Source organism: Melanerpes formicivorus, unplaced genomic scaffold (genome assembly GCF_026170545.1).
Source record: "Melanerpes formicivorus ecotype bairdi unplaced genomic scaffold, bMelFor1.0.p_v2 SCAF_22, whole genome shotgun sequence".
Classification (NCBI taxonomy): Eukaryota; Metazoa; Chordata; class Aves; order Piciformes; family Picidae; genus Melanerpes; species Melanerpes formicivorus.
The window spans coordinates 1,011,805-1,029,465 of record NW_027142374.1 but is presented as its reverse complement, the minus strand read 5'-3'; the positions used below and the strand labels follow the sequence as shown (position 1 = coordinate 1,029,465).

The following is a 17,661-nucleotide window of genomic DNA, read 5'->3' as shown; positions in this document are numbered from 1 at the left end:
CCATGAGGATGAGCAGAGGGCTGGAGCTGCTCTGCTATGAGGACAGACTGAGGGAGTTGGGGTTGTTCAGTCTGGAGAAGGAAAGACTCTAAGGAGATCTTCTTGTGTCCTTCCAGGATCTGAAGTGGGCTCCAAGAAAGCTGGGGAGGGACTTTTGAGGGTGTCAGGGAGTGATAGGACTGGGGGGAATGGAAAAAACCTAGCAGTGGGTAGATTCAGATTGGATGTGAGGAAGAAGTTGTTCCTCATGAAGGTGGTGAGAGCCTGGCATAGGTTGCCCAGGGAGGTGGTGGAAGCCTCATGCCTGGAGGATTTTAAGGCCAGGCTGGATGTGGCTGTGAGCAACCTGCTGTAGTGTGAGGTGTCCCTGGCCATGGCAGGGGGTTGGAACTGGCTGATCCTTGAGGTGCCTTCCAACCCTAACAATTCTGTGATTCTGTAATGAGAATGGGGCCAGTTTGTATTTAATTCTAACTGAAATAGTCCCTGTTAAGCTCGCTCATCTCCCACTGTTTCCCTCGAGGAATTGATGTCTGAGCTGGAGCAGGATGTTGCAGCAGGGACTGAAGGCTTGTCTGGCACAACCCAGGAATCACTAATTAAGTCAGTGAGTGGAGAAGAAAAATCCTTTAAAAGAGAGAGAGCAAACCTCAGTCCTGTGGGGAAAATCAGACAGGAGCTGCATGAGATAGCAGCACTTCAGGGAAGTGAAGGCTGAGGTTCCCATTGATGCTGATGGAGGAACCCAGCAGATTGTTGTCTGTGTCTGCTTTTCCCTCCAGATCTTCCCTCCAGTACCCATTTCATAGGGGAGGAGGAGGGTTCACTCCCCTGGTCTCTGCTCTCTCAGGACATGTGGTATTGCAAGTGATGGATTTGCAGGGCCCATCACCTAACCCTCTCCTGCCCCAGGATGGCTGGGGGCTGTGGTCAGGGGGGAAGCTCTTGCTGCAAGCCAGCAGGAGCTGCTTTCCCAGGCTTGTCACTCGAAATGGAGTTGTTTTTCTGCACTGTCTGTGCCACCACTGTGTCCTGAATGTGCCCTTTGGATGGAAATAACTCCCTGCATGGAGCAGAGCTCCTCCAAGTCTCTAAATGAGGCACAGAGCTCCTGGCTGAAAGTGACAGGAAACTCTACAAGGGCAATAATTAGACAATACATCAAGCTGTGCTTTCCAGGGGCTACATTTATCAATTTCAGGCTTCTCCCCTGCTGTTGGTGTGAAAGTAGTGAACAACTGCAGGCAGAAAAGAGAGCTGGGATGGGCTGCTCCACATGGCACAGAGGTGCTTTGGCACCAGGTGAGCAGACATGGCCAGGGTCAGTGGTACAGCCATGTGCAGCCAACCTGTCCCAGTCTGGAAGGGTAATGGTCCCATTCTGAAGGGGTAATGGTGCTGGAAGAGCTAGCAAGGTCCCACTCTCTAGGGGTAATGGTGCTGGAAGAGCTAGCAAGGTCCCATTCTGAAGGGGTAATGGTGCTGGAAGAGCTAGCAAGGTCCCACTCTCTAGGGGTAATGGTGCTGGAAGAGCTAGCAAGGTCCCACTCTCTAGGGGTAATGGTGCTGGAAGAGCTAGCAAGGTCCCATTCTGAAGGGGTAATGGTGCTGGAAGAGCTAGCAAGGTCCTATTCTGAAGGGGTAATGGTGTTAGAAGAGCTAACAAAGCCTTGCTGCTGGCAGGGAATGGGCTTTCTAAGGAAGGAAAATGGAGCAGGGACATGTGTGTTTGTGAGTACACATGGGTACTGTGCTGGAGGCATCCTCAGGGATGTAGCCAATGGAGAAGATGATGAGGGTTGACTTGCAGCTTGGTGAAAGCTTTTTGTTTGAAGCTGCCTTCATTGACAGAAGGAAGACAGGCAGGGAAGTTACCACAAATGACTGTGGGGATCAAGGTTCAGCACATTGATTGGTGTTGGCTTCATGTGCCTTGTGAATCACTGGAGTGAAACACAGTACCCACCATTTCTGAAACCCACATTCTGTGGGCCAGGTGAAGCCAAGCTGTAGCTCCAAACAGTGCCAGACACAGGGCTGCTGCCAGGACTTCAGAGCAAACCTGTAAGTTGGCAGAGGTTGCGTGGTGCTTCTGGTGTGACTTGCTCAGCTGCCTTCTTTGTCATGCACACCTTTGGTTTGCTCCTGGGTTTTCTGAGGCAGGCAAACAAACCCTGCAGTTGAATAGAATAGGAATAGAATAGAATAGAATAGAATAGAATAGAATAGAATAGAATAGAATAGAATAGAATAGACCAGGTTGGAAAAGACCTTTGATATCATTGAGTCTAATCTATCACCCAACACCATCTAATTAACTAAAACATGGCACCAAGTGCCCCATCCAGTCTCCTCTTGAACACCTCCAGTGATGGTGACTCCATCACCTCCCTGGGCAGCACATCCCAATGGCCAATTTCTCTTGCTGGGAAGAACTTCTTCCTTGGAGACTTGACAGGGTGCTTGGTTGCATGGTTTAGTTGATTAGGTGGGGTTTGATGCAATGATCTTGAAGGTCTCTTCCAACCTGGTTTATTCTATTCTATTCTAACATCCAGCCTAAACCTCCCCTGGCACAGACTGAGACTGTGTCCTCTTGTTCTGGTGCTGGTTGCCTGGGAGAAGAGACCAACCCCCACCTGCCTACAATCTCCCTTCAGGGAGTTGTAGACAGCAATAAGGTCTCCCCTGAGCCTCCTCAGCTTTGATGTTTGGTGTTGAGAGGGGTGAATTCTATGTTTGGTGGCTGTGATGTGCTGGTGAGTTCTCCTGCTTGGAGTAATGAGAGAGCTGTGCACTGTAATTTATTGATGTCTTTTCTTGTGCAGATAAACCACTCTCCCCCAAAGCATTAAAAGGACTTGAAAGCACTCAGCTGACAAAGAATTATTACCCTGTGGTAAGTTTGAAAGTGCTGATCATACATTTTAATAAGTGGCATATTATTCATCTTCTGGACTGGCTCCTTCCCCTAGAAATCATTGAAGCAATTTGTAACAATTGGGGATGTGACTCTCTATTTAAATGCAGCTGTTGCTGTTTCCTTGATCCAAGACAACAAACCACAAGTGGAAGCTGCTGCAAGATGTCAAAAAGAGAGACTCAAGGCAGACAAGTGAGATAACAGAGCAGAGGTGGCAGCTCGGGCATCAGCGTTAGGGAGTAAGGCAGAATGCCTCTGGTCCAGGCCTTGCCTTGACTGGTGAGCCTGTTGATAAAGATGGGGAGATAGTGTCACAGTGTGAAGGCAGCCAAATTAGCACTGATCCATGATCCCTTTCTTGGGTTTGGCTGGAGATGTCACACTCCAAGCTGCTTGCCCTGTGCCTCTGCCAGCAGCTGCAGCCCTGGTAGAAAGGGCAGCTCAGTCTGGCTTGTTAACTGGGCTAGGCTTCAGAGCAGCTCGGGCTGCCAGGTTATGAACTGCAGCTGCAGAAGGGCTGGAGAAACATCATCTCCCTCTGCCATCCTGCTGCCAGAGCAGTGAGGCCTGGCAAAGCAGGGCAGATACCTTCTACCAGGCTAGAGTGAAGCCTGCAGTGTAGGAGAGTTAAAATGCCTGCATGTGAACGTCCCTGGCTCTCAGTGCTGGAGGTGAAACGTGCTCATCAGCATGTCTAAATATACTTCAAGCAAAGCAAAGCAGAAACAGTTTGTCCAGAGAGCTGGGAACCACCTCCACTGTCTCCAATCCTCATCCACACTGAGAAACCTGAGTGCTAAGCGGGAACGTGGAGGCAGTGGGTTTGCCCACCCTTGCTTCTGGGGATGCTGAGGCGGATTAGCAGGACCAAACGCAGCTCAGCACATCCTTGAAGCGGGCCAGTGAGCTGTGCCCTGGCTTGAGCTGCTGCACGAGGAGCCATCCTTGGCCAGGCCGCTGTTGCATCTAGCTTGCTGCCTGCCTTGGTGCAAGCGGTGCTCCCGGGGCGCGTGCAGGCATGGTCTGTCTGCCCCCCTCGGCGGCCGGTTGTGCGTGCAGGGTTAGGCATCAGCCTCTCAGGGGGCAAATGCTGAGCTCGAGTCCAAACTGACAACTGTCTTCATGCTTTGCCAGAGGAGAAGGAGCAGCCCTTAAGAGCAGCTTGCCAGGCTGTGGTGGGTTGAAACTTCCCTCTAATGTTAGATTTGCCAGCCCAGCCCAGCTGGAAGCAAATGGAAGCTGTACTTACAAGCAAAACTACAACCTACAGTGGGATGCAATGAGTATGTGCAAAATACACAGGGCTGACAATATTGACAGGGATTTACAATTGATGAGCAGCCCAAGAACCCCACCCTGGCCCAAAACCAGGGGAGCTGCTAAGAGCTTCTCCGCTCCCTGCCCCTCCTCCTTACCCACCTGGACACAAAGGGACAAGGGAAAAGGGCAGAGAGTTATTTTGTTGGGATACTCAGCCAAAACAAAGAGCACAGCCAAGGTCAAGCAGAAGCAAGTTAGTGTCTCCCAGAGCGAGGAGACCAAGAGAGAAAGATAGCTTTACATTGGCAGCCTCATGTTTGTTATCTGTCCAGTGGGATTGTATAGAGCTTGGCATTATATTCCTTTTTACACCCATTTACTTGCATTCTACCACTTTCTGTTCAAGATCTGTGGAAAACTTTCGAGGTACAGCCTAAAACTACCCCACCAGGCCTTCCCCCACCCCGGGTTGTGAAGCCAAATCCTCAAACTTGGCCCTTCCCAGGGCTTTCCTGAGCAGTGTGGGTTCTGCATTTCCATATGTGATTTCTGGAGTTCAAAGAGACCTCCCTGCTTTTCCACCCTTGGCAGCTGATGTCGTGTTCCTTTGACTGGTCACTGGTACAAAGATCTACTCAGTGCTCTGTCTCTCACCCTAGGTGTTGCAAAATATTCTGGAAACAGAACGAGATTATGCGAAGGAACTACAGTCACTTCTGGGAACTTACTTAAGACCCCTCCAGTCTTATGATAAGTAAGATATAAGGGCATCTGAGGTGGAGAGAACCCTGTAAAATCCACCCCCCTCCCATTATTTTCCTGCTTTTGAATGTTTAGGGACTGTCACTGCTCTTCTTGTAAAGCCTCCCAGCCTCTGTGTGCAGCGGAGAAGCAGCCCACGCCGGGCAGTAGGTTTCTGCTCTGTCCTCTTCCTTGGCGCTGGGCTGCGTTGGAGCTGGGCGTTTCCATCTGCTGGAGGGCTGGCTGTCACAACCCATCTGCAAGCTCCTGTGTGGCTGTCCCAGCATGTGTTTATCTCCCAGCAGTATGCCTTGCATGGCTTCTCCCCTTGTCATTTGCCTTGTTGTGACTCCTCGGCCCCGAGTGGCGTCTGCCGGTCATCTCTTCATTTCACGCGTGGCAGCGACCTGTTCTGCATTGCCTCTCGCTAAGGCCAAGCTACAGCTGAGCCAGAAGTGACTCCTCTGTTTTCTCCATCTGTGCAGCCATCAGCATTAAGGTGCTCAGGAGGGAGTATGCTGCCATCCCTTGCAACCTGAGCAACTCCAAGGCCCACTGGGAGACACTGTCAGGGCTTAACCTGTGGAAATAAGCTGATGTGGTTTCCACCTGTGCCGGCCAGCGTGGTGCTGAGGCCATCCTGTCCTTACCCAGGCAGTGCCAGGCAGCACACTGGTGCCCATCAGCAGATTCTTTTCAAGAGTTTTCACCCTGCATTAAAGCCTCAGTACAGTCAACTTCACCTCCTGCTTCCAGCTTCAGCTTTACAGTCATCTCTTCCAAATGGTGCTATCTCGGAGCCCGTGTCCATGCAACTGCTTCTGGGGCCAGGGTCCTTCCAGCTGAGCAGGCTGTGGGAGGACTGGGCAGCCCCAAGGCATCACAAGCAGAGGGCAGATGTTTAGACATTGTCCAGTCCAGAGAGATGGGAGAGTGATGTCGTGGGGCCTTTGTACTTAAATAGAATCATAAAGGTTGGACAAGACCTCTAAGATCATCAAGCTTAACCATCAACCCAACAGCACCATGACCCCTAAAGCCTGCCCTAAAGTGCCATGGCCACACCTTTCCTGAACAGCTCCAGGGATGGGGACTCCACCGCCTCCTTGGGCAGCCTGTTCCAATGCCTGACCACTCTTGCAGGAAGGACCTTTTTCCTGATCTCCCATCCAAAAATCTCTCCTCCCTTCCCCAGATCTTCATGTGGGATACATGACAATATCTCATGCTCTCAGCATTGCAGGTGGCAAATGGCTTAAAATGGGGGTGGTACAAGAGTGAAGCTCTGAAGGTGACAGAAGCAGACGTGGTGGCTTTGCCTAGGCAAAAATCCAACCTCAGCCAAGAAACAAAGCAGCCCTTACCCAAGAGGCCACTCCGTGTGACCCTCCTCCCAGAGGGAAACCCACAGCGTGAATCCCTGAAGACAAAGCTGTCTCAGTCTGTGCACACACCTCCCTCCCCACCCCTGGATGAAATCCCATCTGTCTGTGTCTGTTAGACAGCTAAACATCTTGAGGAGATCAGTGTGATTAAAATCCAATTAAGGCAATCCTTGGCAGCAGACATCTTCTCCGGGAGCTGTGCTCTGTAGCTTGGTGTTTTCCCGTGTCTGATGGCTGTTTCTGGGGAAAGAGAAGCTCCTGGGTCTTTGTGGCAGGCCCACTGACAAGTATCACAGGGGTGCTCCTGAGGGCAACATCTCTTTGGTGCTGATTGGTGGCTTGACTCTCTTTAGGCTCAGCGCCGTGGACATCGCATCGCTGCTGGGGAACGTGGAAGAGATCTCTGCATTTCAGCAAACCCTGAACCAAGCCTTGGAAGAAGTTGCAAAGTAAGCTCCTGCTGTAGCAGCTGAGTTTAAGTTATTAGACTACAGCTAAAAGTAAGAGAAAGGCACGTTCATTAATGTTCCTCCTGGCTGCTGTCTTAGGCTTGTTAAATGTGGAAGGCAAATAACAGGATTGCAGAGAGGCAGCAGGTAGTGCTTTGGCTGGAGGGGAAGGTAGAATCAATTCTGACATTTTTTACTGTTAAGGTGTCTGCTGAATGAGAGTGTCACTAGACCTGACATGAAAATGTGCCTAGCCCAAAGCTGCAGACACAGGCAGGGTGGGAAATCTGGAAGGCATGAAGGTGGGGAAGTTATTAGAGGTGATGATTTCCCACAGCTGGCAGCACTAGCCCAGCCTCTTCTTTGGAAGGGCTGCAGAGAGATGGGGAGGAGACTCAATATTGGCAATCTATTCAGATTCTGGCTTCCTTTCTACCTCAGCATGAGGAGAAACTTCTTATGGCAGCAGTGGAGCAGGCTGCCCAGAGAGGGTGTGGAGTCTCCTTCTCTGGGGACTTTCAAAACCTGCCTGGATATGTTCCTGTGTGACCTGCCCCAGCTGATCCTGCTTTGGCAGGGAGATGGGACTCCATGATCTCCAGAGGTCCCTTCCAACCCCTACCATTCTGTGATTCCATGTTCTCTGTCCCATTCATTGACAGCCCAGACAGTGGGAGCACTCCTGCACTGCACCCAGTTGGTCCCACCTTGCATTGCCCTTGTTCTTTCTAGCACATCCTCATCAGCTGCAGTGGAGCTACAGCATCCCAGCTGCAGCTCTTCAGGTGGCACAGGATAGACTGGGTCACACCTTGTCCCAGGCTGATAAGGGGCTGTGATACTGTCTGCACCATGGAAACCCAGACCCATCAGCCCCCTCCTTACTCCTTCTCCCCAAGAGGCCAGTGTGGGTATTTTACTCAGCCCTGCGGTGCTGCAGTGACCTGGGGATGTCCCCGTGCAGCTGGTAGCTGCTGGGCAGAGACCTGAGAGTGCCCCAGCTGCAGGGTGCAGATCAGGAAGCTTAATGTTGTGGCTGGTGTGTTGGTGTCTGCAGGCTGCCTGAGAACCAGCAGCGTGTGGGAGGCTGCTTCATGAACCTGATGCCCCAGTTCCGCTCCCTGTACCTGACCTACTGTGCCAACCACCCCTCGGCCGTCAGCGTCCTCACACAGCACAGGTGAGTGGTGCTGGGCATCCAGGCTGGAACCCTTCCTCTGAGAAGCTGCTCACATTAGCAATGTTTGGTCCAGAGTGGCTTTTGACCAGTGGGATCCTGCTGCTGGGGTTTGGGGCTCTTCAGCATAGCCTCTCAGCTCCAGCATGGAGACAGCTCCTGGCATTCAGAGCTGGTCTCACAGGTCCTGTCTACATGTACAGGGCTTCTACCTTGGGCAATCTCAGCCCTTGCAGAAGCATCTCCTGTGGCTGTTACTTGCTAAGGGACCCAGATGTAGGGCTGGAACGATGCTGAGGGGACTGGAACATCTCTCTCATGAGGAAAGACAGAGAATTGGGGCTTTCTAGTCTGGAAGAAAGCAGACACTTAAAGGTTGAGTGTCAGGAGGGTGGGACCAGGCTTTTTCCAGTGGTGCCCAGTGACAGGACAAGGGGTCACAGACACACACTTGAACATAAGAAGTTCCATCTAAACATTATTGCTGTCTACAACTGCCTGAAGGGAGGTTGTAGCCGGGAGGGGGTTGGTGTCTTCTCCCAGGCAAGCAGCACCAGAACAAGAGGACACAGTCTCAAGCTGTGCCAGGGGAAGTTTAGGCTGGAGGTGAGGAGAAAGTTCTTCCCAGAGAGAGTTGTTAGCCACTGGAATGTGCTGCCCAGGGAGGTGGTGAAGTCACCATCCCTGGAGGTGTTCAAGAGGAGACTGGATGGGGTGCTTGGTGCCATGGTTTAGTTGATTAGATGGTGTTGGGTGATAGGTTAGACTCGATGATATCAAAGGTCTTTCCCAACCTGGTCTGGTCTGGTCTATTCTATTCTAAGAGGGGATTGGATGTGGCACTTGCTGCCATGGTTTAGTAGTCATGAGGTCTCTGGTGACAGGTTGGACTTGAAGACCTTTGAGGTCTTTTCCAACCTTATTGATTCTATGATTCTATGAGGAGGAACTTCTTTACTTTGAGGGTGGTGGAGCACTGGAGCAGGCTGCCCAGAGAGGTGGTGGAGTCTCCATCTCTGGAGACTTTCAAGACCCATCTGGACATGTTCCTGTGTTACCTTCTCTAGGTGTCCCTGCCTTGGCAGGGGTGATGGACTCAGTGACCTCTAGAGGTCCCTTCCAACCCCTGTGATTCTGTAACCAGAGGCTGTTTCAGACCCACTGCTGAACTGCTCACACACTTGCAGTTGTGTGATAGTTCCATGGTGTGGGGCACAGCACTGCAAAAGGAGGGTGCCTGTCAAGTCATCTGGAGTTATCCAGTTTATTATGATGTGGTCCCTTGGGTACTCTGTGGGACCTTTGATGTGGAGTTTTGCAGGTTTGTGCTGCAGTGTGGACTGGCCACATCAGAGCTCCCACAACAGGCAGCATTTGGAATCTGCTGGTGTTAAGATCAAGCCTACAAGAGCGATGGGAGCAACCTTTTTAGCGTGGTCTGTTGGGAAAACATGAGGGAAAGATGGTTTTAAGCTGAAAGAGATTTAGACTAGATTGAAGGAAGAAATGTTTTACACTGAGGGTGCTGACACCCTGGCCCAGGTTGCCCAGAGAAGTGGTAGAAGCCCCATCCCTTGGAACACTCCAGGTGAGGTTGGATGGGTCTGGTTGAGGAGGGTCCATATTTACAGCAGAGAGGGTGGGACTAAATGACCTTTAAAGGTCCCTTCCAGCCCAAACCATTCTGTGATTAACTGAGCTGCTGTTCAGCCAGGTGGCTGATCTGCAGGGCTGATGGTAGGCTGCAGCAGTAACATCTTTCTTCAACACTCCCCTAGGCATTTGAATTTGTATAATGTCATGCTGAAGAGCATGGCAAGCCAAACACAACTGTTTAGCCACCCCTGAAACAGCTGAGCTGTCCTCCCTGCAGTGATGGGAAAGGCAGGACCCTGCCCATACTGTCAAGCCTTCCCCTTCTGTCGTGGGAACTCCCAATGTATTTCCTTACCTGCTGAAATCCGGCTTTAATTCGGCCTGAGGACAGGCCTGGCTCCAGTAAATGACTCATTCCTGTGGTTCCTCAGTCTGACCCCTTTTCTTCAATCAGTCCCAGAGGCAGCTTTGGCAGAAGTGCTGACACACACAAGCCATGTTTACCTGAGCAGGGTACGTGCCCACACCTGCGTCACAGCTCCCAACAGGGTCCCAGTGCCTTGCTGCAGCATCCTCCAGCACAGCACCAGCCTCTGCAGTCCGTGCCTGGCTGGCAGATGCCTGGCCCCGTGCCACCTTGCTGTGCCAGGAGACCAGCTGCCAGCACTGATGTACTCTAGAGGCTGTGCACACCAACACCAGCCCCCACTCAGCTTCCTCTCATGTGTCTCTGGAGAGCAGAGTCTTGCATGGCTGGAAGCTTACAGCCCCTGCTGGGTTTCCATTGGGGAGGGGGTGGGAGGGGGGTTCTGGGAGGGGACCCTTGAGCCCTGTCCGTCAGGAGAAACGTGGGAGGCAGCAAAACACAGCCCTCAGCAGTGGTGACCTTCTTCTTCTTCTTGTCTCTTTGTAGTGATGAGCTGGAGAAGTTCATGGAGAGCCAGGGTGCAGCCAACCCAGGCATCCTCATCTTAACCACGAGCCTCAGCAAACCCTTCCTGAGGCTGGACAAGTATGTGACACTGCTGCAGGAGCTGGAGCGGCACATGGAGGTAGGTGGGGGGGGGGGAGCAGGCTGCACCCCTTGCTTTCCCCACCCTGAGCTGCAGGAGGCACCCTCTGCCCCTTGACAGTTGGGCACCACGTTGCTGAAAGTGCTTAACCACCACCCCCAGCCCCTCAGGGAGATGTGCCACCTCCTGGGACATTGTCTACCTCGTAGATTAACAGAGGGGAAAGCAGTGGAGGAGTCTGGGGGATGTTGGGGGAAGGCATTGCCTACTCCCTGCTCCAGCCCTTCCTCAAAAAGGGTCCATTTCCAGCACAAGGGAAAGGCAGAGCACAGGGTCAAGCCACAGCTGGTATTTCTTTGCACAGCAGCTGTCAAATCAGTGCTTTTCTTTCAGGAGATTCCTACCCCTTGCTGCTCGCTCCTGCAGCTTGCAAGGACATCCCCACCCTTTGCCCAGGGCTTTGTGCTGCTGGGTGGAGGCAGAACCACACAGGCAGGCACAGATCTGGTGCAGACAGGCACGGATCAGGCACAGACAGACGTGGATCTGGTGCAGACAGACATGGATCTGGTGCAGACAGACACAAATCTGGTACAGGCAGACCTGGATCTGGTACAGACCGGCACAGAACAGGCACAGACAGACGTGAATCTGGTGCGGATAGGCACAGATCTGGTACAGACAGACCTGGATCTGGTGCAGACAGGCATAGATCAGGCACAGGCAGACGTGTATCTGGTACAGGCAGATGTGGATCTGGTGCAGACAGGCACAGATCAGGCACAGACAGATGTGGATCTGGTGCAGACAGGCACAGATCTGGTACAGGCAGACCTGGATCTGGTGCAGACAGGCACGGATCAGGCACAGACAGATGTGGATCTGGTGCAGACAGGCACAGATCTGGTACAGGCAGACCTGGATCTGGTGCAGACAGGCACGGATCAGGCACAGACAGACATGGATCTGGTGCAGACAGGCACGGATCAGGCACAGACAGACGTGGATCTGGTGCAGACAGGCACAGATCTGGTACAGGCAGACCTGGATCTGGTGCAGACAGGCACGGATCAGGCACAGACAGACGTGGATCTGGTGCAGACAGGCACAGATCAGACACGGATCTGATGCAGACAGGTGCAGATCTGGCACAGACAGACCTGGATCTGCCACAGGCAGACATGGATCTGGTATGAACAGGCACAGATCTGGCAGAGACAGACATGGGTCTGGCACAGGCATAGACACAGGGGTGGAGGAGCAAGTGCCTGGGAGCAGGGAAAGCAGTGAAGGGGGTGGGCTGAGGCTTCCTCAATGAGTGACAGATCTGCTTGAGGCGTTTTTGGCCCCAGGAGCTGTAGAGATCTGTCTCTGGAGCTCTGCTACTCGCCTGCACTCCAGCTGCAGGGGTGCAGACCTCAGGAGAGGTGCAGGGTGGGTGAAGAAAACAGAACAACCTATTTTTAGCTGAGTTTGCTTTTTCTCTCTTCCAGTAATAACTTCCAGTTAATTGCTCAGCACACAGCCATGATCACTCAAATCCACACCCCAGCCAGAGGATCACAATCTCTGTGCTTGAGCCAGAGATGTTGCTGCATAGGAGAGGGCTTCAGAGCCTGCACTGTAGGCACACTGCAGAGCTGTCCTGTCCCTCTCTGAGCAGGCTTAGCTGAGCTGCAGGAGTGAGCTGAGCTGGGCTGCAGCCCCTGTGCCTGTGCAGAGACAGTGTGCTCCTTGCAGGATGCTGGGGTGTGGTGGTGGTGGTGTGTGCCAGCAGTGAATGTGGGGACACACACATCAGCCCTTTCTCCTGGCTCCTCGGCTGAGCGTGGGGGGTTTGTTACATGAATCAGTAGGGCTGAGGCTTCAGCTGTGATGCTGTGGGAAGAGGGTGGATGTATGCACTGCAGAATCTTAGAACAGAGTCATAGACTCATTAAGGTTGGAAAAGACTTCTAAGATCATCAGGTTCAGCCTTCTACCCAACACCTGCACGACCACTAGATCGTGTCCCAAAGTGCCACACCTACTCATTTCTTCAACACCTCCAGAGACAGTGACTCCACCACCTCCCTGGGCAGCCTGCTCCAATCCCTGACCACTCTTGCAGCAAAGAAATTCTCTTTCATCTCCAACCTAAACCTCCCCTGGTGCAGCTTGAGGCCATTTCTTCTTGCCCTGTTGTTAGTTACTTGAGAGAAGAGGCCAAGGCCCACCTCACTATACCCTTCTTTCAGGCAGCTGTAGAGAGCAATACAGCTGTGTGCATGGTGAGTGTGTGCAATACAGCTGTGTGCAGTACAGCTGTGTGCAGGGTGGGTGTGTGCATTACAGATGTGTGCAGGGTGAGTGTGTGCAATACAGATGTGTGCAGTACAGCTGTGTGCAGGGTGAGTGTGTGCAGTACAGCTGTGCAGGGTGAGTGTGTGCAATACAGATGTGTGCAGTACAGCTGTGTGCAGGGTGAGTGTGTGCAATACAGATGTGTGCAGTACAGCTGTGTGCAGGGTGAGTGTGTGCAATACAGATGTGTGCAGTACAGCTGTGTGTAGTGTGTGTGTGTGCAGTACAGCTGTGTGCATTACAGCTGTGTGTAGGGTGTGTGTGCAGTACAGCTGTGTGCATTACAGCTGTGTGTAGGGTGTGTGTGCAGTACAGCTGTGTGTAGGATGTGGGTGCAGTACAGATGTGTGTATTACAGCTGTGTGCAGGGTGTGTGTATGCAGTACAGCTGTGTGCATTACAGCTGTGTGTAGGGTGTGTGTGTGCAGTACAGCTGTGTGTAGGATGTGGGTGCAGTACAGATGTGTGCATTACAGCTGTGTGCAGGGTGTGTGTGCAGTACAGCTGTGTGCATTACAGATGTGTGTAGGGGGTGTGTGCAGTACAGCTGTGTGCATTACAGCTGTGTGCAGAGTGTGTGTGCAGTACAGCTGTGTGTAGGGGGTGTGTGTGCAGTACAGATGTGTGTAGGATGTGGGTGCAGTACAGATGTGTGCATTACAGCTGTGTGCAGGGTGTGTGTGCAGTACAGCTGTGTGCATTACAGATGTGTGTAGGGGGTGTGTGCAGTACAGCTGTGTGCATTACAGCTGTGTGCAGAGTGTGTGTGCAGTACAGCTGTGTGTAGGGGGTGTGTGTGCAGTACAGATGTGTGTAGGATGTGGGTGCAGTACAGCTGTGTGCATTACAGCTGTGTGCAGGGTGTGTGTGCAGTACAGCTGTGTGCATTACAGATGTGTGCAGGGTGAGTGTGTGCAGTACAGCTGTGTGCAGGGTGTGTGTGTGCAGTACAGCTGTGTGTAGTGTGTGTGTGCAGTACAGATGTGTGCAGGGTGTGTGTGTGCAGTACAGCTGTGTGCAGTACAGCTGTGTGCAGGGTGAGTGTGTGCAGTACAGCTGTGTGTAGGGTGTGTGTGTGCAGTACAGCTATGTGCAGGGTGAGTGTGTGCAGTACAGCTGTGTGCAGGGGGTGTGTGTGCAGTACAGCTGTGTGCAGTACAGCTGTGTGCAGGGTGAGTGTGTGCAGTACAGCTGTGTGCAGTACAGCTGTGTGTAGTGTGTGTGTGTGCAGTACAGCTGTGTGCAGTACAGCTGTGTACAGGGTGAGTGTGTGCTGTGGTGTTCCCTGCAGTGCTGCCCAGCAGGGTATGTTCAGGGCAGCCTTCACCCAGGAATCAGAGGTGAATGATTCCAGGCAGCTCCTGCCAGCCTCAGGCACAGCTCCATCACCACCTAGACACCTTCAGACAAGGGGCAGCAGCCTGCTTTTCCCTCCCTGGGCCCAAGAGCTCTCTGCTTAGCCGTGGCCTTCCCTTAAACCCAGAGCTTCTTGCTGCTCACAGGAGGCTGCCCCCTTGGTGGGGCAACGGTTGGGATGTTTCCCACGCCAGTGGAAGTTTCACTTCTGAAGGTGAAACCAGCAATCCACCCTGCACCTCTCTGCCTGTTGTGTTTGATGTTATTTGCAAGCTGAGTTTGTTCCAAGTAAAATCAAACCTGCTCTTGCTCTGGCCCCGTCACACCCCTTAAATTGTTACCAATGAGTCGCAGAGCTGCTCTAACCTGTGGGTGGTGAGGAAGGTAGCTGGGGGGGGGTGGTGGTGGTTTGCCCCTCTCCTGCACCCTCAGCCCTGCCTCCCCCAGCACCCTGGCAGCTCTGGGTGTGCTGGGGGCAGTGGGTGCTGCCCTGGGTGGCTGCTGGTGGCTGAAGGATTTGTCTCTCTCTTCACCAGGAGGCGCATGCGGATCACGAAGAGGTTCTGAAAGCCGTCACATCCTTCAAGTCCCTCGTGGTAGGTGGCAGCTCTTAAAATAGAGCACTCCATTTCAGGGCTGCATTTCACCAAGCATGAGTCAAGCCTGACATTTGTCTCCTCATGGAATGGAAAAGATGGTTATAAAAAACAAAACAACCCCCAAAAAAAACCCCAAACCCCTTAATTTCAAGTTTCAAGCCTCGGGCTGCCCCTTTCGCTGCGTGGTTCAGCAATTGCTTGCTGGCTCCATGGTCCTAGCAGCTGAGATGGAGAGTCTCCAACTTTCTCCTCCACTGCAGAAAGCCATGCCTGGCTAGTTGTGGTGGTGGAGTCCCTCCCATCTCCTTTTTGCCTTCATACCCTGATCATTTGCAACCTGATGCTCTCCCACCCTTTGCTCACTGAGAGGAGATGTGGAAGGTTAACTTGAGTGTCTGACTCAGCTGCTGGTGGCATCAGGAAGATCTCTTCCCAGCCCATTGAGTAACTCTTGGTTTAGCTGAGGTTTACTCCACGTGCATCAGGAGGCTCTGACCATGGTGCAGGTGATTTCACAGTGTCACAGTGCATTAGAGGTTGGAAGGGACCTCCAGAGATCATCAAGTCCAACTCCACTGCCAGAGCAGCATCACTTAGGGTGGTTCAGCCCAGGAATGCATCCAGGTGGGTTTTGAAAGTCTCCAGAGAAGGAGACTCCACAACCTCCCTGGGCAGCCTGCTCCAGGGCTGTCACCCTCACTGTAATGAAGTTTCTCCTCATGCTGAGGTAGAATCTTCTCTGCTCACTTTTGTATTCATTGTTCCTTGTCTTATTACTGGGCACCACCAAAAAGAGCTTGACCCCCTCCACTTGACACCCACCCCTCAGATATTGATAGACATTGATCAGATCCCCTCTCAGCCTTCTCTTCTCCAGACTAAACAGCCCCAGGGATCTGAGTCTCTCTTCATAGGGGAGATGCTCAAGTTCCCTAATCATCCTCATGGCTCTCCATTGGATTCCCTCCAGCAGGTCTCTGTCTCTCTTAAACTGGAGATAATTTGTGGCTGTGGGTGCTCCAGAGAAGGGATGAGTCAGAGATAATAAACCAGTTTCTGTGAGCTGTGTTACCTACACCCCTCAGAGTCCTGCTGCCCCGAGGTGAACAGAAGTGGGAAAAGCCTTCCACGGGCACAAAGGTTTTACCCAGCAAAGCTTTGTTCAGTTACTAACCAAGCTGTAGCCTCTTCTTGCTTTGTAGCCACTGAAAACCTTTCACTATAACCACTCCAGATGTGGTCCAACTTCCTTCCTTAGCACAAGCAGATGCAAGTTTCTGATGCAGATAAAAGATGGGGAGGAGGAAGTTCATAGAAAACAGGAAAGGGCCATCGTGTTACACTTACTTAGAAACTCAGCTCCCCTTCCATTTCTTCTGGTAGGTGACAGGGGAATAAGTCAGTCAAATTGGCAGGTGTCAGTAACCTTTAGGAACACTCCTAAGTGATGGACAGTGTTACTTGAAATCTGTACTGGGGTGCTGAGTAGTTTAACGTAATTGTGATTCATCTGAGGAGGCTCAGTGCCAGTTTGAGGTTAGATGGGCAGAGGTGCCCTGTGGTAGGACCAGGGAGGTTGCTGAGCAGGGGCAAGGAGGCACCGTGGAGCCATGCTGATCTGCAGTGGTGCCTCTGCTCAGGCTGTGAGGGATTCCTGTGGGTTTGCATCCCAGCAAGATTGTGTTTGAACACCCAGGGGGACAGCTGCAAAACCAAAGGAGGCTCTCACAAAATGATGTGTTTTCAGACTAGACCCACAGCAGCTGCTCTCTTTGAAGATCTGGAGAGTCAAGGAGTTTGTGTAAAAATGAGCTGGAAAGGAGGGAAATCACTGTCAGAAGCAGGGGTTTGGAGTGAAAACTGAGCCTGGCTGTGCAGCAGTTTTCCCTGTTGGCAGAGGGGTCAGATGAAGCCAAGTTTTGCTTGGATTTGCAGGGCTGCCTGCCTTCAGTCAGCATTGTCCTCTGCCTGCTGAGAGCTGCTGAAGGACTGGCTGCTCCAAGGAGCTCCACCAGTCCCCAGCTGCTGAGCACTGGTGCAGCCTTTTCAGTGATGGCACCTTTGAAAGCTCTGCTGCACTGCTGAAACATTGCACCGAGTCCTGCTCTTGGGGTTGCAGGTTTTGGTTAGAAAATCCCCACCCATCTGATTCTTGGGAGCTTTGTGTTGCTCCACCTGCAGCTCTCTGCTTCTTGGGCAGAATGGGCAAAGCCTCTCTAAGCAGCAGCAAGCTCAGAGATGTTTCACTCTGTGGCTGCCTTGGATTGGAAGATGTGACCCTGTACTCTCAGAGGCAGGACTAATTTGGAAAGAAAAGTTTGCTCAGTTTGCAGTTTCTGTGACATTTTAATGTATTCATTACTTCATAAATCAATGGAGTGTGATTTATCTATTCATTTAAAGCTGACTTTGTGTGCTAAAGCCAAAGGAAGCGTTCCTCACCCCTTGATGGGACCAGCCCTGAGCCCACGTGGCTGTGGGAGCATTGCTGGTGAAATCCTCTTAGAGTAGAATAGAATAGATCAGAGTAGAGTAGAGTAGAAAAGAATAGACCAGACCAGGTTGGAAAAGACCTTTGAGATCATCAAGTCCAACCTATCACCCAACACCATCTGATCAACTAAACCATGGCACCAAGCACCCCATCAAGTCTCCTCTTAAACACCTCCAGGGATGGTGACTCCACCACCACCCTGGGCAGCACATTCCAGAGGCCAAGCTCTCTTTCTATGAAGAACTTCTTCCTCACCTCCAGCCTAAACCTCCCCTGGCACAGCTTGAGACTGTGTCCTCTTGCTCTGGTGCTGGTTGCCTGGGAG

General features: G+C 52.1%; 1 protein-coding gene across 4 annotated transcripts in view; it reads left to right on the top strand.

Moving 5' to 3' along the window:
• The window catches only part of ARHGEF6 (Rac/Cdc42 guanine nucleotide exchange factor 6), a 61,552-nt gene that overhangs the window by 24,526 nt on the left and 19,365 nt on the right, over positions 1–17,661 (top strand). For all 4 annotated transcript variants that reach the window (XM_068151790.1, XM_068151789.1, XM_068151792.1 and 1 more), the window contains 6 exons: positions 2,829–2,899; positions 4,843–4,937; positions 6,663–6,758; positions 7,816–7,938; positions 10,445–10,583; positions 14,780–14,839. In XM_068151790.1, the coding sequence (XP_068007891.1) occupies positions 2,829–2,899; positions 4,843–4,937; positions 6,663–6,758; positions 7,816–7,938; positions 10,445–10,583; positions 14,780–14,839 (584 nt within the window). The remainder of the gene's footprint in view (positions 1–2,828; positions 2,900–4,842; positions 4,938–6,662; positions 6,759–7,815; positions 7,939–10,444; positions 10,584–14,779; positions 14,840–17,661) is intronic.